At 36.8% G+C, this 22,932-nt stretch overlaps 4 protein-coding genes across 4 annotated transcripts in view; 2 read left to right on the top strand and 2 right to left on the bottom strand.

The window, feature by feature from the left end:
* LOC139969982 (uncharacterized) overlaps positions 1 to 22,932 on the bottom strand; it is a 314,878-nt gene that overhangs the window by 287,717 nt on the left and 4,229 nt on the right. The gene's annotated exons all lie outside the window — the stretch shown is intronic.
* LOC139969995 (uncharacterized) overlaps positions 1 to 22,932 on the top strand; it is a 958,452-nt gene that overhangs the window by 54,684 nt on the left and 880,836 nt on the right. The gene's annotated exons all lie outside the window — the stretch shown is intronic.
* Positions 10,268 to 19,962, top strand: LOC139970294 (uncharacterized). Its single transcript, XM_071975976.1, has 3 exons — positions 10,268 to 10,730; positions 12,067 to 12,147; positions 14,451 to 19,962. Exons 1-3 carry the CDS (start codon positions 10,719 to 10,721, stop codon positions 16,302 to 16,304), a joined length of 1,947 nt encoding a protein of 648 aa, XP_071832077.1. The 5' UTR covers positions 10,268 to 10,718; the 3' UTR covers positions 16,305 to 19,962.
* On the bottom strand, positions 20,154 to 22,460 carry LOC139970295 (uncharacterized). The gene is made up of 2 exons (XM_071975977.1): positions 21,293 to 22,460; positions 20,154 to 20,898 (listed from the first exon to the last, which is right to left on the bottom strand). The coding sequence occupies exons 1-2, from the start codon at positions 22,109 to 22,111 to the stop codon at positions 20,566 to 20,568; spliced, it is 1,152 nt and encodes a 383-aa protein (XP_071832078.1). The 5' UTR covers positions 22,112 to 22,460; the 3' UTR covers positions 20,154 to 20,565.

The raw sequence follows: 22,932 nt of genomic DNA on the forward strand, positions 1-22,932 counted from the left end.
AATGGTATTTAACAATATTAAAGCTGTAAATAGTATGAAGAGTTACTTGTATGTTGACATCTTGTTCGTGATCGTGTTCGTTCAACCGTTGAAAGTCTGGCCTTAGTATTGACGCAACCAACATGAAATGCATTGAAATAGTTTCCAGTAATTAAAGCATTCGAATTGATAAAGAGGTTTTCATATCTTGCTTCACCAATAATAATAACGATCAAATTGTAGCAAACTGATTTTCGTTTTTTTTTTTTTATAATTCATTTATTTGTTTTATCGCCATCTTACGTTTTGAAAAATGTACTTTGGTGTGAACATTTAATGAGGGTTACCGGGAGAACAGGGTAGGAGGAGGGTGGTTTGGGTTAAACAGGGGCAAATATGTCAGATGAGGTTCCATCAATTGAAGTATACAATCAATTGATACTACTATTTCGCAGGGGAGACTCGTGGAAATGGCGGGAGTTAAATCTAAAGGTAGAATGGTGTGGGGTTTGGCGGTGGAGGTGATTGAAGTTCAAAGATAATTTAGCAAATTTGGTGTTATAGCCAACGCGTTATTTCATTTTGCGTTTTAAAATGACAGTTACTATGGATACGGTATCGCATTTGCAAAACGCTTTGTCAAGGTCGTTTATGTGGAAGATCAGAGATATATAATCGAAAACAAGAAACATGAGATTTGAAAAAGATGATAAATATATACAACGTGAATAAGGCATGAATGCTTCAGTTTTGGTATTTACTTTCCTTAGGAAGAGAATATTTTGCTATAGCTGATTTATCAGAATTCTATTTATTCTATGAGGATATGGAGGTTTGTGATTCTAATGTGTCTAGCATAAAACTTCGTATGTAGAGTAGCCGAAATATCGAATTACACACCACTGTACAAATTAATGAACCATACATTGGTTGTATGCAATGACTACACACAGATGTTCGTAGGATTGTGTACGGATTGCTGTCTTGTTAAAACAAGAGCAGCAACGCTGCTAAAGCTCATGTTACCTACTATTTGAGAAATTTTGTTTTGCTTGTGCATAATACATACGCAAGATAACGGTGTTATTTCCATTCCATCCATCTCCTCTACCCCTTGCCTTATGCTCCTTAGCAGGAATAATTTTTTTATTAAATGATAGAAGGTTGTAAACATTTGTTTTGAATAAAAAAGACATAAAGAATTTTTTTATTCAATTTTTGCCCTCTCAATTAGTACCTACTATAAGTATGTAAGTTATAACTCTAACGTACCGCTGGAATCTTACGTTAAACTAGTTTTGTCTCTTGAATACAATATATTCGTCGCCTGAACCACATGTAAATGTTCCCCGCTTTATCAATATAGTGAACGGCCAATATGGCTATATGGTCACCAACATCGATTATGATCGTATCCCCGTATTTACAGCTTGTACGCATGCTCACATGTACGCCATGTATTTGGGACCTTTTCAGAAAGTTAAACTATATTTTACATGCGGATCGTAGCAATGTGCCATTCAACCTTTATATTTGTCGCAGGTACTTATAAGTATAAGCTGCATAATGAGCTTCTACTTAATGCGAATTAATCCTCGACTCTAAACATTAATTTAAAAGGCACTAGTCTTTGTGAGGTCGGCTACACCGAACTAACTTGAGGACATGTAGTTAGGTATAATTTTCATAGAAGCTTTAAACTACAAATGCTGTGAAGGGACAAATACACGCACATAATACAGACAGCTTAATACAGAGGTTACCACAGTGAACACAAAAGAAAGATTCCACTACCAAAAGTCTTCATAGGGGATGTTACTCCCCATAATACGTCACGCTACACTATCATTGGGGTAGTGGTGAGGAACAAATTACAATATGTTGACTTAATATACTTTAGAGTGACATGTGCAAGTATAGGTTTTCTAGTTGTAGATAGCTGTCTCATCCGACTGGTGACCCGTGACCTATTTACTGTAGGAAGTGATTCCTTAATTGATTAGAATATATGTGTTATTAAACAAAGAAGAAAGCACACCACATAGGATAGTTCAAAAACAACAGCATATGCAAGTCACACATACACATGTACTTAAAATGGAACAAATCGGATACAAATAGACACTAAATGGGGTCTAAATATAGTATAGCGTGTCTGTGTTTGTGTGTGTGTGTAGGGGGGAGTGGTGGATTCCCTCTATGTCACCAGGTCTTGCACTATACCCAACTCACTTAATTCCTCCATTTATTAGTACAATCTATTAACCTTATTTACTTACCTAATGATGGTTTAATTGAATGACCTTTGTTCTAGTGTAAATAACATTGACTCAAGAACCTTAAGTTTCAATAATATGGGAATCCTTTTTTGTTATATTCAATCCTTGTCTTATTGGTTCCGTTGTCGAATGGTCCTGGAATGGGAGGCGATATCCAACTATTTGTTTGTGCAAGAGGTGATGAATATACGATGCCGTAGCAATAGATCAAACCTTGCTAATCTAAGAACAATGTGACTGTATCGGAAATCCATTACAAAACTAGGCAATATATCCAAATTGTGCAGACATCAATCCGATGTACAAAGCTATTTGGAGCAACACATCCACTACTTCATGTATTACCGTGATAGCCGCGTTAAACCTGTCGTACAACTGATGTGCTATACGTTCTGATTTGAGTAATTGCATCTCACTTATATATTGTTTACTTTTATTTCAAAAAACCTTTAAAATATGGGTCCTTTCTTCAGTAAACGTTGTAACATAACAAATCTATTCATAATTATCCAACCGAGGCAGAGGTCATACTGCAGTACTATATAAAGTAGCAGGGAAACACCATTTATTAAATGTATACACTGGAAGCCTTTGTAACGCCTTTTCGTATCGTCCTGTTTTAGGTAACGATTGTTGGTTATGACACGCACTTTGATTGTGGGTACTGATCAATGAGATTCTCCCTAAAGTGAACCTACTGTAACGGTTATATTTAGAACTTAAATCACATAACATCATCGCACTATGAAGTCAAGGCTTGGATCAAGTACTAGAGCTCCTGTGTACTTGTCGACGAGGCACACAATAATTACTCAACCATCGTCGTATACGTTAACATTGACCATGAATATTCCAATGCAGAATTGCGTAAAACAACGCACCGACCCTGTGACGTGCTCCCTTGTGACACTGAACGCTTGTAGTACTCATTTAATGTATGTATGTATGTCCGCTACAGTTATGTTGCGTACCCGGTTGGTAAGTAAGGTGTGGGGGTGGGGGGTGGTGGTGGTAGGGAGAGACTCGAGGACACCGTAAAATAAAATACACTAACAGTGCATCCTGAGATTAATAAGTATATATCTTGTCTACATACAATGTACTTGTAGTACATCTCTCGCAGTGTGACAAAGAAATAACTATATATAAGTAGGAATACCTTACAATTAGAACACCACACACTGATAACGTTCATTAACTAACCCTATCACGGCACAGCTATTCTGTAATGCACAATTTGCCTAGAAGCGAGCTAAACTATACGCATCGCGTTAAAGACAACGCAGCGCAGCAAATGATGAATTCGTTAAAGGCAACGCAGAACAGCTTACGATGGACCGCGTCAGCCCGTGAACCATACGCTGCAACGGCCTTGTAACCGCACAAGCAGTGTACGCAACGCAGCTGCAGAGTGCATCAATCCAATCCATATGTCTTCTGTAGAAGCCCCAAAATAACCTCTAAAACATTGCCTCTGACAAACGCTATAAAATTCGGCAAGGATTCTGCCTGGCAACTTGTTCTTAATGTATACCAAATTTATGTATAAAAACGCTACTCGCATAGCAATATTAACGACCCCGTAACTGTGTAGAATCCTATGCACGAGTAACTGACCAATTACGACATATCCGATAGCATTGACACATATCAGAAACCAAAAACAAGCCGCAACGCTCTCTACCCTGCTACATATATGAGCTGAACCCCGCCCCACGGTCTATCCGTCTATGGTTACTTCCCCGTATACTAAGTTCAGAGACAAAAATGTCCACCAGACTGTTAACATAAACCCCGGCAGCAAGAACCAACTCTCTTCCAGCCAACAATGCATTGATACCCCTAGATACACAGACTATCGCACATACCAGGGACCCCCACCCCCTGCTTAAACATTAAACCAGGGTTTCCCTAACTTTATTCCCCCACGAACCCCCTGTGGATGTCACAGTTGTCCACGAACCCCCAACTTTTCGAGACACGATCTGAGTCATTATTATACTATAATACGCATAACAGCCTGTGTCTGTTTCATAATTCAGTTATTTATCACAAGTCATATGCGTATGGAACGCGGAAAGAGTTGGTCGATAGGTACGACCTTTGTAAATTACTAAATTATATGGCCCTACTATAAGGTGACCATACTTTCCTGACTGGAACCAGGGACATTTATTGCGTGACTGATATGGGGAGGGGTCTAAGGGGAGGGGGTGTCTTAGATGTAAAATGGGGATACTTAGAAGCACTGTTTTAATCAAGTTTATTTTCAAAAATGTAGCTTTTTCTCACATGAAATTCACTTACTTTACGTGATTCTTTGAGAGCTTGTGAGTGGTTATGCTCACAATATAATTGTGGTTGTGTCGCCGTAGTTGCCAATGATACGGTCGAAAGAGTGCTAGGCTAGATCGAGCTAGCATATTTTTAACAGTGTTTCCACTTTACACTGGCCCACCTGAAATACTGGTTATAAGTTCCGTTCTGCGACTGCACACTTGACTAATTTTTTTTTTATACAATTATTTTACTAATAATGTGGAATATTTTCGAAATTCCTGAACATTTTGACGAATCGGAGACATTTTCGGGGACACTTGTTCATCGGGGACAGCACACTGTAATCGGGGACTGTCCCCGAAAATCGGGGACGTCTGGTCCCCTTACCCTACTAAAGGTTAAGTAAGCCGCTTTCAATTATAACAGAAAACAAAGACAATTTAAGGTGCATAATGTTGTGACGTGATAGGTTATTGCACAATCAGTACTTTTCTTTTTTATAACTAAACTCAAACATTTATATCTCAGCAACAGAAAAGATGTTTCTCGAATTCCCCGCCCCACCCCATTTAGCCTTCTTCAGCGGGGTGGGATACTACTGTAATCGGTAGTTTGCTTGCAAGTTGTTATAACTTCTTAAAGCAGCTTTTTGCGTTTTGTCGCCGTTTTCCCACCCTATTGACATGTCCGTCGAGTGTTTTTACATAAATTCATCACATAACATCAAACTAAAATATTAGCCAAGTTCTTCCCTACCTAGAGCACCAATTGGCGAGTAATAAAGGACTTCTGCAGATATAAGTTAAGAGTCTTCCGACAAATTTCTCATTTAAAAGCAATCGCATACAGTTCCCCAAATCCACTAGTTTGAATCCAACCAATGAGTGAATAACTGACAAGTTTATTTATAAGCTGTTGCTTAAAAAAGATTCATTCACAATCCGAAAAAGCTGAGTCGTTATCACAGCCATACTCAAGGCACATAAATAGAGCATGGTGTTGTAGTATATATTGGTGTACTGGATTGCTTACGACGTCGGCAAAGTGAAATTATTTACCTCATTATTCCATGACGTTCAAATAATTTAAATATTCATGTTATAGGCGGGGCTTATTGCGAACCTAACGGAAAATATCATCGAGAGAAACAACGTTCAAATTTGTAAATCATTCGACCTTAGTTAGATTCGAAGTTAGATTTGAATAGATAAGCTAGGTGTGTATGTCGTTATGGCATCGTGGGGTCAATGAGGTTGAGAAAATCATAGAAAGGACTCAAAAAGCTGCTTTAAGATTTAGATAAGTAGACCTCGATCATTCTTCTGATAGCAAACACAAAATGATCATGTTTTTAGCATTTGGTTCGACTGTGTAAATAGTCTATAAGTAAACATATTTGCGTGACAGTCATTCCACCTCAATTTCTAATACAAGATGGCAGTTATTGCTTTTAAAACAAAAGTAAATTTACTAAACCGATTACTGGCTATTAGTGCAAAAAAGACTTCGTTCTTTTAGTCTCTTCCCAACTACTTGCGTGCTTAGATTTCTAGTTCCATAAAAATACACGTGGGAACGACGAATGCAAATGGCTTTTGTTTGTATCCCAGAACCGTGGTGAGGATCCATTGACCATTGCAGTACTGTCGGGTATTTTGTGTTCCCTCGCAGCGGTTTTCTGTCGTTTCTCATCCTACCCACACCATGAATTTACCCTCCTGATACAAAAATAATCTTCGTAAAATTCGATTAATGACTAGTCTATGACAAGAGTGATAGCACATCAATGGAAACAGTCCTCCCTGAAAGTGTACACTATACATTGTAAGCAATGGTGATCAGTGTGGATTAACGTAGTTCAGTGTAGGGAACATGTCCAGTAATTGAGAAGACCTCGCTATGTAGGTCTGGATTTAAAGCTTGCAGAAACTAATCTTACAATAACTGTATTCACATTAAAGACATTTTGCTTCCAGCATATTGCAGTGTACAATATCTGGCATAGCGAAGACAGGGTACTTTTACAAACTTAGTAGTCGGGTAAGTTTCGTATGCAGAAAATACTTTATAACTTGAACAATTGAAACCACTGATGCGAATTTGTTGCCACAAAGAGACAATAATTTGTAAAAGAGAAGTATAGACACATTGACGTCAGACGGAATAATTGTATCATGGCAACCGTTACGGAGTTTAATCACTTTATAATTGGTTTTGCTGTAATAATATACGCTTCGAAGAACAGTAGATTTTGTTTTTCAAGGCATAGCCAGTGATATTTTTTTTAATATGTTGATGAGAGGGGACTGGGGTACAATTCTATTGTCTGGCTATCAATCCACACCTTCCTTAATTCCTTCATTGATTAGTACAATATATTAACTGTATATACTTTCAAGGTACTTGTACCAGTACAGGGTTTCTAGTTGTTGATAGGTTTCTTACGAAACAAAATACACATCATCTATATAATGTACGGTAGAGAGGGGGGGGGGGGGGGTACGTAGGCTCTCGTAGGGACCTGTGATTCGTTATTTTATTTTTATTCGTTTAGTTTCTATATACAACTGCCCAAATTAAACCTCTCTACTTAGCAACGGGAATGTGAACGGGCTATGTGTAGAGCAACGAATGATGGAAATTATTGCACGTACTCTCTTAACATGATAGACTGAATGTTTCAGTTTGAAGTGCGATTGCAATTGTTTTCAGTGTATTGGACTGAGTTTAGACTAAAAATCACTCCATATCATATAAAGAATCCGTTGCACCGCTCAATATTTGTTGACCGAAGTATCCAATCATATTATTCAATTTTGCTACGGGATCGCGTTGATGTAAGTCTTTCTATTCCACTGAAATCACGTCCAATCAGGAAAGTAATATATGATCACGTGTTCTTGATATTTGCATGATTAGAATGAGTGGCGAACATGATAGGACCGCGCACCCTAGCGCATTGCAAGTAGTGCAGGGATATATACAAACTATTTATATATGCACGCAGGGACGTCGATAGCGGAGTGTCTCACCCCACCCCCCAAACTTGGTAAAACTGACGATAGTTGGAAAATTTGAGTGCGACAGTCGGAATTTCCGACTGTCACACTCTAATTTACCTGGGCCTATTCATATATTCCTGTAATTGTGTATGACCTAAAAATTGAAAAATTTCGTTCAAAATTTACCTTTAATTAGTCATGTTTACCGTTTTTCTTACCACTTTGAGAAACTGTATCTCGCGATCCTTATACTCCACCATACAAAACTTCGTATGATTTTGAATATGCCTCATAGAACCACTGTACAACGTTCGCCAGCTTCAATTATGTTTATTTATGTACTCATTTTGCTATTAGGTGGGTTGACCCTGTTCGCTAGCTTGAAGTAAGTTCAGGATATATATTGCCTCTATGGTATACAACTAAAACGCTCAATACTAATCTACGGAAGCTTAAAAGTGCCATCAACATAAGAAAAACTTTTCCACATAAGTTGACATTTTTCAGTAAATTGTTTAGATAACAAGATTAAATCTTATTATAAATCAGAAAAATGTTGGATTGCTCAGTTGCTTTAACTGAGCAATTGAACAATTTTCTGCAAAATGTTTAATTGACAACTTATCATATCTCGTCAATTGGACATTTTTTCTGCAAAATGTTTAGCTGACAACTTATCATATCTCGTCAATCTAAAAAATTTCTGCAAAATGTTCAATTTTTCACTTCATTCAAACTGAGCAATTGAACGATTTTCTGCAAAATGTTTAAAAGACAACTTATCGTATCTCGTCAACTCAACATTTTTCTGCAAAATGTTCAATTGTTCACTTCATTCCAAATGGAAATAATGTTAAGTGCGCTAGGAAAAAGCACTGTATTTTTGTCGTCGAATATAATTTGTTGAAGAAAAAAAATCCCCTTTGTTACATTAACATAGCTTTTGAAGTTAGTAGTCTATGTAGCCTTCAAGCATAAAACTTATACGCAGTTAACTTGCTTAACCATAATGATTCATAAGATTGTGAAGTGAGGGCCAGTGGTACAAATGATTCGAAAAAAGTTCGGAACAAAAGTGCAGTCGCGAAAGACGGGGAGTCTGAATGACACTGACCGTATCGTTGACGATTAGTGCATGGAGGGTACAAGGCAGCAGTTGGAATTTTCTGGCTTCAAAACCCATCCAGTTGGAATTTCAGCCATTACACCCCCCCCCCCCCCCAATCATCAGGCCTTAGCTACGTCCCTATACACGTATGTACTTGGAAGTTCCAGTGAAAATGGCAGAATTGCTAAGAACGTTTCTTGCGGAGAAGGCTTTGGTGACGAATTCCTTACGCAGTTCGAGTGTAGGCCCTACTTTATTCTTTTGTTTAATTGATATAAAATGTTAACAGGCACAATTGTGTGGCTTTGCCTGCGTGCATATTGTACATTTGCAGTTTAGAACACTGAATAGGATGTTGACTGGCGGTAGGCATAGTCTAGTTAGGCCTAACATACTGACAGGCTATATGGCTAGCGTTAACGAATCACTGTACGTAGGACTAGTAGTAACTAATAGTAATTTAGGCCTAGGTTAGAGTTAGGCCTAACGTTAATCGTATCATGACAAACTTAGCATATGCAAATTATTTTCGAGTGTTCTGTCTTGTCCTATACACTATTACTTTGATATGTTTGTGGAAGCTCAAGAAGCTTATAAATAAAGAGAAATGATGAAAAGATGTAGGCCCTAACTTAGATGGTATATGCATACGGTAAAACCGCGATGCTAATTTGGTCTTTTTCTTTCTCCTAAAACTGATGATGCAGGCTGATCGTTCTGTTTCCTGAAGATTAATTAATATTATACTCTCCTTCAAATATTTGACTAAATTGAAGTTTTGAAAGTTGAAGCCTCAGAAAATGTCTCTAAAATCGTCGATGCACAGTGGACGTACAAAATGTACCCGTTGGGATATTACGGACGTGATTAATGATCATGTCGTTTTGAGATATTCTCTGATAGAACCATGATGTAAGATTAAATTAATCCTTTGTAAAGGTATCCATACAACAGTTTTAGGTCTTCAAATGACAACAAAGTTAGGCTAGGCCGACCTTAAATTATTTTATATTGAAATTACACGCAATTCACATGCACTGACTATTCGCATGCCGATGGTACAGAAAATTGGAGAAACATAAATTAAATTGATTAAAACACAGTTCAACATAGCTGTTTCTCTCTCATGGTGAGAAGGTAACATACTGCTATGAATTTGATCGAATTTGAGGCTTTTTGAGCGTCTATCTTATTCTTCGTGCTTTACGTATCGAATCATTCAAATTTGCATGTGATCACAAAATGTCACGTGATACGCGATTTTACCGTCTTCTACATCCCTACGGCTAGGTTGTGATTATAGTTGGCTGGTACTACTGTCTAAAGCCTAGGTTTAACACAACAGGGCCTTGTCTTGGTCTAGCACTAGTTATAGTAGGCTAGTTAGTAGTTGGTAAATATGCAGTTAAGTCAAGTTAAGTAGGCCTAACTTGTATTTAATTTACCCATGTTAAGTTACCTAAGCCTAACGAGGCTACGCTAGTTCATTGTAACCTCGACCAATAAGCCTAGGCTGTGCTTGTGTCTATGCTTCCTAATAACATTGCGTTAGGGATATAATGTTGTAAAGGAAGAGAAATAAGGTGATATAATGCCTGTATCATACTCAAACTTACGGAAGACTAATGCGGCCATGGCAAAAAAAAAAAAAAAGACACGGATATATATACAAGACGAAATTTTTACTACGAAAAACAAAATTTTTACTACGAAAAACAAAATTTTTACTACGAAAAACAAAATTTTTACTACGAAAAACAAAATTTTTAAAACGAAAAACAAAATTTTTACTACGAAAAACAAAATTTTTACTACGAAAAACAAATTTTTTAAAACGAAAAACAAAAAATACAGTTACATATACCGACTATAGATAGACTGTACGCTCAAATACACTCAAATACTGTACACTCAAATACTGTACGGTACCCATTGGGCCCAGATAGCTGATATGTGCTCGTGTTTTATGCATACGGTTCATGTACAACAGCACAGTTACTACGAGCCTGCGTCCACAGCAATACGTATTCGCGCGCATGGTATAAGGACAACTTCTGTTCTGAGCGATCGATGATGGCGGAGGTAAGAAATTTGTGAGACTCGATATGCTGTTCAATACTGCGAGGCCTAAAAGTTGTTAATATGCTACTTGTCAAACTGTCTTATACTGACACAGGATCCCGTATTGTGTTAAGCTAGGCTGTTAGCCCTAGGCTAGGCCAGGATTGTGTGCACTGAATGTCACTTAATTATGATTGACAATTGAAGTAAACTTTCATGGATTGACCAACCTACTTCATGACCTATGCAGTCGTGGGAGTTTTACAGTGTGGCTATGTATCCAAAACTACTTTTTCAGTTTCAATGCTTCAGCTAAGTTTGTCATGTTATATTATTTCAGACTTGTGGAATATGTTATTGTTAATGTTATTGATTGTGATTTGGCCCTGGGGTCCACGTCAGGTACAATTACAGCTAAGAATGAAAGTAATTTATTACTAGTATAATTCTATAAGCACGGTCTACATTTGCATGTTATTTAGTAAATTAGGATTAGCCTACATTATACTAATGAATTTTCTGACTATTTTGTATGGTGTATAAGCTAGCCATTATAGTTTAAACTCTTTCCATTTTGAGATATCCCCACATCTTTGCTTCCATGATGTAGGATAGGCTAGATAGATCTGGGGTCTTCATACACTGCAGAGTGCCATACAAATCCAATAGCTAAAGTTGTCAGTACATGAATGAAGAATTTTCTTTCTATATTAAGTCATATGACAGTTCCCTTAATGGCTACACCATCAACACTTCAAGCTCATATAGAAACAGTAACACATAGGCCTAAGTACAGTAAGAGAGGACATGGTGTTCTGCAAATTACCAAGAAAATATTTACTATCACATACATGAGCTTTCCTTGTAGCATGTAAATGGCATATATTTGAGTAGAAGAGGAAGTGAAAAACATGTTTAAGTTTTTCATACGTACATGTGCCATCTTACCCATCTAACCAAGGTCGCCATAATTGCTCCATTACTGAAACTTATAAACCAAAATAATGTATGTAATTAAAGACCCATTGATCTGCTTTACACATGCTTTTTTGCATAGTTCAAGGAAAAAACGTCTCACTAAGTTTGTAGATCTGATAATGCATTGAACACAGTACCCTGAAACTATATCGCATATACAGCTCTCCACTGCTGTATAATTCTCAAGAAGAGTATTCAGTAATGCCAATGAAACTACAGAAGATCACCTGTTTTCCAAGTTTCCGTTGTAATGCATCTACATGTTTTTATACTGACTAGATACATACAAGTTTAATTTTTTTAATATATATATATCTACTTGAGTTACTGTAATTGGTTATTTCTTTATGTTTTGTCTTATCTATCTGCCTGTTATCAGGACTATGAAGATGGACTGTACAGGTTCCTGGAAAAACGAGAGGTTCCTGCATCACTTATTGAGAACATGAAGTCAGACAAGGTATTTAATCATTAAGTGTAAGCCATGAAGCTGCATAGCATGAATCCTAGAAAGGCTTTCAGAGATTTTTTATGAGGTACTACAGGTCTAACTGTGCCAGCTTAATGTACATTACTTGCTCGGTTTTAATTGAAATCAGCAGACATCCTGGATTAATAGACTAATGAAAAATGTGTTGTTGGGTTGATCTAGAAGGGTTGGCAGATTTTGCTCAACACTTATGGTTTCTGCACACCATATTGCAAGTAGAAACATTCTCCTGTAGATGTTGTACAGGTCCATACTGAAGAAGGGCGAAAATTTAAAAAAACTTTTTCTGCTTCATCTACTCACATTGTAAGTTCAATTGATAGAAAACTTGGAACATTTGGTTAACTTTGCATATTTACCAGTCAAGTTTGTGTTTGTATCTGTACAGTATGCGTGTGTATGATGCCTAGATTAAAATCAAATCTTAAGAAGGGAAGCTTGAACAGATGTATGTACTGCAGGTGTACTACATTGTTTAAAATAACCTGCTGTTATGATGGAGGTAAATAGTCATTTAGCATCAAAACTATGAAAACCTTTCAAACACGATATCCCAATGAGAGGAGCATGGTTCAATCCCATATTTTGTGTGTAGGTCAACTAAATTCAGTACAAGAAGCCTATTGTTTTTTGTGGTCAGAGGTCATTTGGGGTCAATAGGATCAAATTGGAAAACCTTGTATTTTAATATCTCAAAAAGGAAAGCTTGTACAAAGAAAGTATGTTGTGCATCCTGGCTATAGCATGCAGTGTGTCACATTCATATTAGATTATTCGTGTTTCATCTTTGAACCCAGAATGCAGTTTTGTATTCTGGTTCACTGAAAATATCATCCCAAGAGTAATTAAAAACAAATATTGTACTTTGGATGGCAATTACTTAAATTTGAGGGATGGTGGCAGAATGACCTGTTGCCGCTGCTTATTTCCACTACTGAAGCAGCCTCCTAGTTGCTGTGAAGTAAATGTTGATTGTTTCCAAAATTGACAATCCAAGAATAAACTTCAATGCAAATGGTGCCATCTACAGCACCTAACAAGTAGCCGTTACAATAAATCCTGCCTGAGGGCTGGAGTGTTTTGAGAAAGTAGACATATTGCTGTCATCAAGTGCATGTTTGATAACAGCTTCTTCTTTAAATGCAACTTCATATCCAGTTTGCACAGTTTTACATGTGACATGAATCAAATGATACATAGTACATACAAATGCTAATATTAGTGTTATACAATTATACAAGTAACTGTAAATAATTGATAATTTTATGTTGCACTTGATTTGTAAGGGTATGTTTCATCTCCATTGCAACATCTGGTCAGACCTATTGATTGAAACATTACAACATTATGATCACAAAATCAATCAATGTTATATATGTTGTCTGTGCTGTAAGCATGAAAGGAACTGCGCAGTATACTTTGAAACTTTTACACTTGATCAGTAGTATATATGCTGTATGCCTGTTTGTCATTATGTAGGAGACCCTGTTTTTTGACAGAGGTCAAAGGTGATATGAGGTCAAACTCTGAAAGACCAAGATGCCAATTGGTAATGGCATAGGTAAATGTCTCTGTGGAATCAACAGGGTCCAAATTTAGGTGTGTGAAATATAGGGTTAGCTCTTCTTATACTTGGTATGAGGGCGTCTAATTTTGTGTGCAAAATCTATGACATCTTGGTGAAGATTTGTACTCTCATAAGTAGTATGACCTGCTTCTGATACCACCTCCCCTTCTTGGTTTGATAACACTTTAATTAAACAACCAAAAAGCTGTGCAACGTTGGTGTACCTTTAAGTACCTTCATGGGGTAAGTTCAAGTAAAGCACTTTTCAAATGGGGAGAACGTGTTAATATGAAATGGGTCTTCAAAGTGGACAGAGCATTGCCACAGTATTAGCCTATTACAACAACTTATCTCACATAGTCCACTGCCTAGTAGCAGTCCAATGATAGCTTTCATTTACCAAGTCATGCGTTGAAAACCAAGCATGTTTGTCTTTTTGCTGTATCAAGTATCAGTAGTAGGATTTTACGAAGAGTCAAATGAAGACCTCATGCTTAGCTGTGAGAAAACACAGTTTAGAAATAAAATGCTCCCACCCAAACTATGTGCCTTGCTTGAGAGGAGGCTTAAAGTGAGCAGTGAGTATTAACAACATTGTACTGAATTCACCTTAAAATATTGTAGTAATTTCAGAGTGCAATTTAATCCTAATCTTAAATATCATATTGCACTTCATAAACTAATACTTGTTTACTCTCAATTTCAGATTGATACAGAAGTCATAAAACTGATGACGGACAAAAACCTTGCAAAGTATTTGCCATCATATGGAGACCGCCTTGCTGTCATGGACTTCTGTAAATCATTAGGCAAATCAGCAGACAAACGCAAAACAGATCTATTGATGCGTCTTCAGAAGAAGCTAAGACGTAGACCTGAAAAGAACATCTCTGGATCAGAATCAGATGATGAAAGACCCGGTCATAGGCAGAACAAACTAACAGGTAACGCAAACGCTTGCAAAGTGAGGCGCAAGATTGAAATTGGATGGTTACATTACACCGATCGCAAATGGAAATCTGTGAGAGCTAAAGATGGTGGAGGTACTAGGCGTCTGTGTGTTAAGAAAAACAGCTCTGTTGAGGACCTCTTGCCTATTGCACAGGATTTGTTTTTTCCTGGCGGTGTTTCGGTCATGGGGCCTATCTCAGACTTTTCATTACATATTCGAGATTTTCAGCAAGAGGTGCTGGAAGATGGTCTGTCTGTTGGGACGATGTACCAAGAAACCAAATTACCTGTTCTGAGGTTCTACTTAGCCACCAAATCTAAGGTCAAAGAAAACAAGACTGACATGAACAAGGTTGCAATCACAGATGACAGTAATCATCTTCAGGAGGATCTTGAAAGCGAAGAATTCCCTTTTCCTGATCCTTTCTTATATTGCGAATCAGAAGTGGAAGTGCAAAGTATTCCACCAGTTGCATCACAGGTGGAAGTTGTTACAGATGTGGCAATTATTGGTGAGAACTCACCGTCTTCAAGTGGGATTATTTCATTTGGTTCAAACCATCATGCAAGCGGGGACTATGTTGATCTTGATGACACAATTCCTTATGAGGAAAGTAAAGCAATAAGGCTACACAGAGGCAGTATTCTGACAGAAATGGTAGATAACTTCATGGATGAGTCTATCATGACAAAGTTCTTAGATTTAAAGATTATCAACAACAATGGAGAGGAGGAAAAAGCTGTTGGAACTGGAGTTATTAAAGATGCCCTAACAGAATTCTGGGAAGAATTTTACAGTGGTTACACAACAGGTGTGAATAGCAAGATTCCTTATCTTAGGCATGATATGAGTGATAGTAAGTGGAGAGCAGTTGGGAGAATCTTGGTCAAAGGGTGGTATTCTTGCAGGTACTTTCCTGTTTTGCTGAGTACCAGTTTTTTGGAACAAGTTATATTTGATGAAGTCCTTTCTGATATTACCCAAAATTTCTTTGAGTACATTCCAGATATTGAACGGGAAACTTTGCTTAAGGCAATGCATGATTTCCCAACAGGTTCTGAGTATGATGAGTTGCTTGATACTTTATCTAACTATAACTGCCGTAGGAGCCCAAATGCTTCAAATTTCCTGGAAATTTTGAAAGAAATTGCCCACAAAGAGTTACTGCAAGAGTCCAGATTTGTATCTGATTGCTGGAGAGAGGTTTGTAGACCCTTAAGGAAAGAGTTCCACGGTGTGGGAGGGATTGGGGACCTTTTAACTTCACTCAAGATAACCAACAAGAGAGTTTTGAAAGCTTTGAACTTTCCTGAGGTAGTGAGTGAATCTGAGATGCAGGTGAAAAAGTACTTGAAGCGATTTGTTAGTGAGCTAAGTGTTGAGGACTTGAGACAGTTTTCACGGTTTTGCACAGGCACTGACATAATGTCATATGATAAACTCTTTGTTCGCTTTGCCACATTTGAAAGTGACTTGGCAAGAAGACCCATTGCTCATACATGTGGCAATGTCCTTGAGCTACCCCACACTTACGATAACTACCCCCAGTTTCGATCAGAGTTCTTAAGCATTTTGAAATGTTGTGTGTGGGATATGGATATTGTTTAAGGAACCAAGTTTTTCCATATTTTCGGAGTGTTATATCCTGTAGGATTTTATATCTCAGTTTCGAAACATATCTTATATTTTACCTCAGTCTTTATATACAACTATTTTGTTACCTTGTGCAGTCCATTTTGATTCAACTAAGTTTTACAGGGACCTGGGAAAAGCATCTACTTGTCATTACAGTGGTGCAATAATCAAACGGCACCATACTGTGACTGTTCATCTTAAGCTGTTGAAAAGTTTTTTTTTTTTTTTCATTTTTTGATGTGAACCCATCTTGCTCTTCCATGTTTGTCTATAAGTTTGCAGGTGTTTATATTGTTTCATTTGAACATTGTTTGGCTTTATCAGAGAATTTGTGAAAGGGATTTTGTATACATGTTTGAATCTTTGATTTACATGAGAGATGCTGTACAGTTACTGTAGTCTCTTGTTCAGGTTTAATCAGGTTAGCTGTTATATATACTTGTCGTATATTTTTGATGTTTGATTTTTGAATTTTTATCTGTTTGCTTTTTTATTATATTAAGTTATGAGTTTGCCTCTAATATTGTTGTTGTATTGGATTGAGAGCCATGGTGGAAGAAATTAGCAGTCTTGAATCAGTGAAGAGCTGTTGTGGCCAAGTATCGAATGCCCCCTGGGGTGCCCCATGTAAGACACTGCATATTAAAAAGTGCACCTCTGGGGGTGGGGGGGGGGTTATGCAAGACTGTAAATAATTATTCTGTGTTACACTAACAAATATGGTTGGCTCTCTTGGAAGTGCCGGAAAATGTGTCACTATGACAAAAAATATCAGCATAAAATGACTATTTAGTTATAGAAAGCCTCTTCAAAACATAGGCCTTGGCAGAATTTATCAGCTTTAGTTATTGTACACAGTAAAATAAATAGCTCACCTTGATGGAGGTGGAATCACTTGGTTGGGAAGATATAGGAAGTCCTATTTATTTGACTGATCCACAAAGTAATACAGGTAGCATTACTGCAAATATTGTTCCAGTTTTAATGTAACTGTACAGGTAGACAGGTATTTTAAATGTTCAGACAGAAACTTTTTTCAAGCTCTTAAGTCAGTTGTTTGGTAAAAGACAGTCTCAATTTATTGGTGAAGTTAATATGATAGAGATCTGTGGAAAGCATCTACCTCCTAAATTGATAGCAAATATATTGTGTATTCTGACATGTGTTTACATTTGGCTACTAAACATTACAGGTGCTACAGTCACATGGCACTACATCATGGTTGTTCTTTGGTTTGCATTTTGATTATGTTAACTTATTTTTGTATTATATTCCTCATTTTAACCTTTACCCATAATGCATTCTCATTTCTGGCAATGGATTGTAGGTGTTCACATTTCAACCAAAGCATCAGAGAATATGTACACAATAGCTTGTGTGGATGATATATGGCAAGGGCCTTCATTAACAAACATGGCATATATTATTGTGACTATTATATAACTCCAAGTTTTAAGGTTTTTTAGCTGTAATATACCTGTTATATGTTTATGTTTTTGCTAGTAGATAAGTTGCCTCTAATTCTTTTACTATAAAGTAGTGTATGTAGTATTGGTCTGAGAGCCAATGTATATATATATGATATATATATATATATATATATATATATAAATGAACCCACCATCGAATATAAATATATATATATATCATATCATAATGCAGATATTCATATCAGTAGTCTCTCTATATATAGATAGATATAAATACATAATGTAGGCAATGGGATATAGTCACCATCCCTCGGACTAAAGATCACTGGAATACAGTGCATATTACTTTCACCGATCTATTAAACTACAAAGTTGACTGACTTTCCTTGGAGAGTGAGAGTGCTATAAGACAGAAGAGGTCAATGTAAAAGAAACATTTCATTATGGATATCCATTTCATAGCATAGTCTGTTGCAAAATTGTTCAACTTTTCCAGTTACTGTAGGTATACAAGGGTATATTTAATGGGCTTTAAGAGGATGAGAAGATGACAGTATTCCATGTGTTAGAGAGTTTGTTTATATGTTAGCCATTATGTAAAAGAGGAAGGAATATTTCTTGTAATTTGAGAGTAAAATACAACATTTGCTTGTAAATGAAGAAAAATGTTGTGAATTCTTTTGGAAACTGCATCAAAGCAATGTCCATGTGAACACAGGGCAGACAGACCGTGTCCGCTTGCCCAACGTCAGACATAGGGCAAGTAAACCATGTAGCTTGTTTGATCAGGAAATTAAAATTTGTCCCAATGGATAGTTCTATGGGACCTCCTTTATCACCACAAGGCAAGGCCAGACAATCAAGAAGTGACCGTCTCTTTGTCTGGATACAGTCCGAGTGACAGTCCCAAAACGCCCCCATAGCCTATCCCTAAACAACCCCACCCCCTCTTTCGTACAACACATCCTGCTCTGTTCCCACAAGTTGAAAATGAAAGTGATAACTGAAGTGAAGGTTTTTTTTCGTAAGTAAGCAGAGGCTGAGGAATAAAAGCTTGAGAAAAAGCAAATGAAATAATCAGGTTTGATATCTATTGAGCAAGCTTAATAGTAATATCACTTAATATTACATTACACATGAATGTAGTCTGTATTACAAACTAATGATGCCATTAACAAAGGCTTCAGGAAACATCATTTAGAAACAACAATGAGGCAATATTCAAAAACAGAAGATTTAGAAAAAACACACCTATAAATATATACAAAGTAAACATCTGATTTCTAGGAAAGCACAGTTATTCGTTTCTAAATGTACAAGAGGCAAAAATATTAATGCAATCCGATGGAAAAGTTTTGTTCCATTGCTAACATTGTTTTTCACAATTAACCAAGTCCAGTTAAAAATGGAAAAGGGTCCTGAATTAAGTCCAAAACCGGATTTAGGTATTAAAACCCTGGGTCCATACCACCGAGCCTAAATACGACCAGTTATCTTTTACTTATGACCTTCTATTATAGCTTCCCACGTTATATAGGCTTCTTCTATGTGTGTACAGTGCATGAATATATATATATAACATTTATCTAAATATTAATTACAGCTACTATCTTGAGTTGCATTAAATCCTATGAGAGTAAGATATTAATAATAAAAGAAGAGGCAAGGAAATAAACTTCAAAGGATTTTTTGTTTACTTATGCAATTACCTGGGAAACATATCCACACCCCGAACTAGAACTTCAAAGATACTCACTTCCATTGTAAGGTGTTCTACCAACATATATCACCCAAATTATCAATTTATTTCTGTTACCAACACTAAACTTTAAAGGATGCAAAACTATCCACAAGGCCATCTTATTCCCAAGAAGTTGTAGTTTAATTACTCCTGGCTTTTAAAGTTGCTTCACCACTTTATCAAAGTCCCATAGGCATAGCTGAGGCTTTGGGATGAACTTGCTTGTCTGACCTATAAGTAGCCCATAATCACTGATAACTTCTGACCTCTTGCTAAATGCACAATCTGTATGCTGATCGCTTCAACTTGTTTTTCACGAAGGAGAGCTATGTCCAGGGAAGTTCCATTCACTTTGTATACATGCAAAATAAAACAAATCTTCTGACCTATACTGCACAGTTCTACATGTAGCAGGCTGTACATTTTAAACACGCCTCTACAACAACAAAAAACAAAAACATTATTCTAGCATTATCTCTCATTTTAAAAACTTGTGTTAACAATCATTGTTCACATGCCATGATGGAAAATCATTCCATGTGTTGTTAAGGTTACTTACTTTGGTATACCTTCAAAATTATATCGTTACTTACGTTTTTATTTTACAAAGGACTGTGAAACATACTATACCAATCCAATGGTGTGTTGATATGAAAACTGCCAAAATTTGTCCTGGAAAACGTATCCATGCATTACTCCTGTTATTGTTTTATTCTTATGACACTATTTCGAATTAAAAAGCTTAGTGAAGATTAAGGCTTTTAACAACAATGATGGAACTAATATTTACAAACTAACACAGATTTGCAACGACACAAATAGGTAGAGGCAAAGTAAAACAATTGATTTTTCAGACAAAAAGCAAAGTTAACTTGTTTCCAAATTTATAAAGAAAGAACAAAAGTATCGAGAAAGTTACCATTGTGTACTTTCGGGATCAATAATGACATTTCTGTTTTACAAGTGAATATAACTGAGATTTGCAAATGTTAAACATGTAGCGACACATCATGTAAAGCGAACCCATAACAACACCCTTGCATGTACTAGATTAATACTGAAGTTAACCGTTTAGTTCGAGTCTTAATATGTTTCGGAGGTTAAGGTATAGAGTGACAGCATCAAATGGAGATGATGGTTCTTGTAAGTTATTTTCTTCCATGAGGATGCAGCACAAATGGAAGAAGTCCTCGTCGCACGGGAATTCGCCCTTAAACGTACATTCTTCACGACACACCAAGACTTCCAAAGGCTCAACCCGGTGCAAGTAGTCACGTGTTCCATACAGTTCGGGGCACGAGTACATCATAACTGGACGACCATGGACGGTTATATTGTTCCGGAGTGGTCGAATTCTATGGCAGTTCCACTGTTCCGCTACATGGTCAATGTCATCCTGAATACAAAATCAAAAAGCGGAGATGTTTCAGTGAACCAAGTTATAACTGAAACCAATTTGACCGGAAGAACTGCTAAGAGTACCTAAAAATGAATTACTGTATAAGTTTTGAATCCACATAAATTTGGTTATATGCCAAAGCTCGAATGGATATTATATAATAATGCAGCCACACAGGGGTCTCGCAAAATACCCCCTGTCACTGCTCAGTTCTAAAATAAAAATCCCTTGAACACTTTCCAATTATATTAGAAGTAGGATGCCTATCAAATTAACAATTTCAGTTAATTAGTATTCAGAAGTGGTAACTCGCTTCCGAGAGTCCATTGCTCTCAGAAGAATGTCCTTTATTTATCAAATTAGTTACAAAAGCAGGACAAGTCTCACTCACCTGGACCCTTCTCAGGAAACAGAACTGCATCAAATTTCGATCAATATCGTCTCCTGTGAAGTAGCCGTCATCTTTTATATGATGAAAAACATTCATCCAAAATTGAATGCACTCCTTACGTAATATCCCCCAAAAGAACTCAATACGTTGATTGTGGGTGCTGGTACCGTAAATGAAACCCACTGAATTTGGAATGTTTCTATGAAAGAAAAGTTGCATTTGTTCCATTGTTCTATTTTCTGTTCCCATGTCGGTGCGTATTAGAAACGGAAATCCACCTCTTCTATCCACTGCTTCAATGAAGTAACCAGCTATAACAGTTGGGTCGTTGTTCGTTTTGTAGGCTTCACACCAAATCAACTTTCGTGAAAAACCATCAATGCATCCATTGATTCCAATCCCGAATGGCTTCAGTTTATCATATCCGTCTGCATGCCATATAAAATTGGGACCATTTGCATGATATGCTCTTCTGTAAAGACGCCTCCTGGACCTTATTGCAACTCCAATGGGATCTAAAACACTAAGAGCAATGCGAATAGTTTCTTTATCAATATTAAGACCACTTTGCAAACACTTTAAATGCATCCACCGGTATCCATGACATTGTCCAGATGACTGAATTTCCCGCTCAAGAAATTCAACAACATCGGCTAGGTCAGCATGGCGTTTCCTTCTTGCGAGTCCTAACCTTTTAAGTTGCCTTCTTAAGTGTCTGTTACTTATGACAATATCGTTTTCAAAAGCTAGCATTGCCTGAATTTCAGCATAGGGTAACCCCATGCTGAAATATTGCCGAATAAGGCGATCTCGATCCATTTCGAGACATTCAAAACGCACATCGAAAGTCTGCTTGCACCTGCACAGTCAATGTTTGTGAATGTGTGACTACATAAAATTTTGTTTTTCGTAGTAAAAATTTTGTTTTTCGTAGTAAAAATTTTGTTTTTCGTAGTAAAATTTTTTGTTTTTCGTAGTAAAATTTTTGTTTTTCGTAGTAAAAATTTTGTTTTTCGTAGTAAAAATTTTGTTTTTCGTAGTAAAAATTTTGTTTTTCGTAGTAAAAATTTTGTTTTTCGTAGTAAAAATTTTGTTTTTCGTAGTAAAAATTTTGTCTTGTATATATATCCGTGGTTTTTTTTTTTTTTTGCCATGGCCGCATTAGTCTTCCGTACAAACTACTATGTGGAGCCAAACAAGTTTTGTGTACAGTGCTCAGATTTGATTATTAAAAACAATATTAACTACGTAATTTGTAACTTAGAGTAGCTATTGGGTGTAAGGTATCAGAGGGCCGTGTGAAAATAAGCTTCAGCACGTTATCAGTGCAATGCTATAAGCCTCAAACGGGTTAGTTTAGTTTAGTAGAAAAAAAAGGATCAGGAGGGACACTCAAGTCCCCATCAAGAACCTTACAGTCCTGAGAGAGAAAAAAAACCTGAAGAAAACAAACACTCTGAGCCAATAACCATGCTTAAAGTGCTTGTCCAAAGCATTGTTAAACCCATTCACACTACTTGCAAGTAAAACTTTCTCAGGCAGACCGTTATACTAATTAACAACCCTATTAGGAAAACAAAGTTATGCCGAATATTAAATCTACTTGTAATACCATCTGTAAAAGTCGTAGGAGGTGGATG

The sequence above is a fragment of the Apostichopus japonicus genome, chromosome 7 (genome assembly GCF_037975245.1).
Source record: "Apostichopus japonicus isolate 1M-3 chromosome 7, ASM3797524v1, whole genome shotgun sequence".
In the NCBI taxonomy this organism is placed as follows: Eukaryota; Metazoa; Echinodermata; class Holothuroidea; order Aspidochirotida; family Stichopodidae; genus Apostichopus; species Apostichopus japonicus.

What these genes read in the sequence shown, in the direction of transcription:
- LOC139970294 (XM_071975976.1), top strand. An exon ending in AGAACATGAAGTCAGACAAG is followed by an intron (nt 12,148 to 14,450) that starts GTATTTAATCAT and finishes TCTCAATTTCAG; the next exon opens with ATTGATACAGAAGTCATAAA.
- LOC139970295 (XM_071975977.1), bottom strand. Translation starts at nt 22,111, where the DNA reads ATGGATCGAGATCGCCTTATTCGGCAATATTTCAGCATGGGGTTACCC. An exon ending in GTTTCCTGAGAAGGGTCCAG is followed by an intron (nt 20,899 to 21,292) that starts GTGAGTGAGACT and finishes TTTTGTATTCAG; the next exon opens with GATGACATTGACCATGTAGC.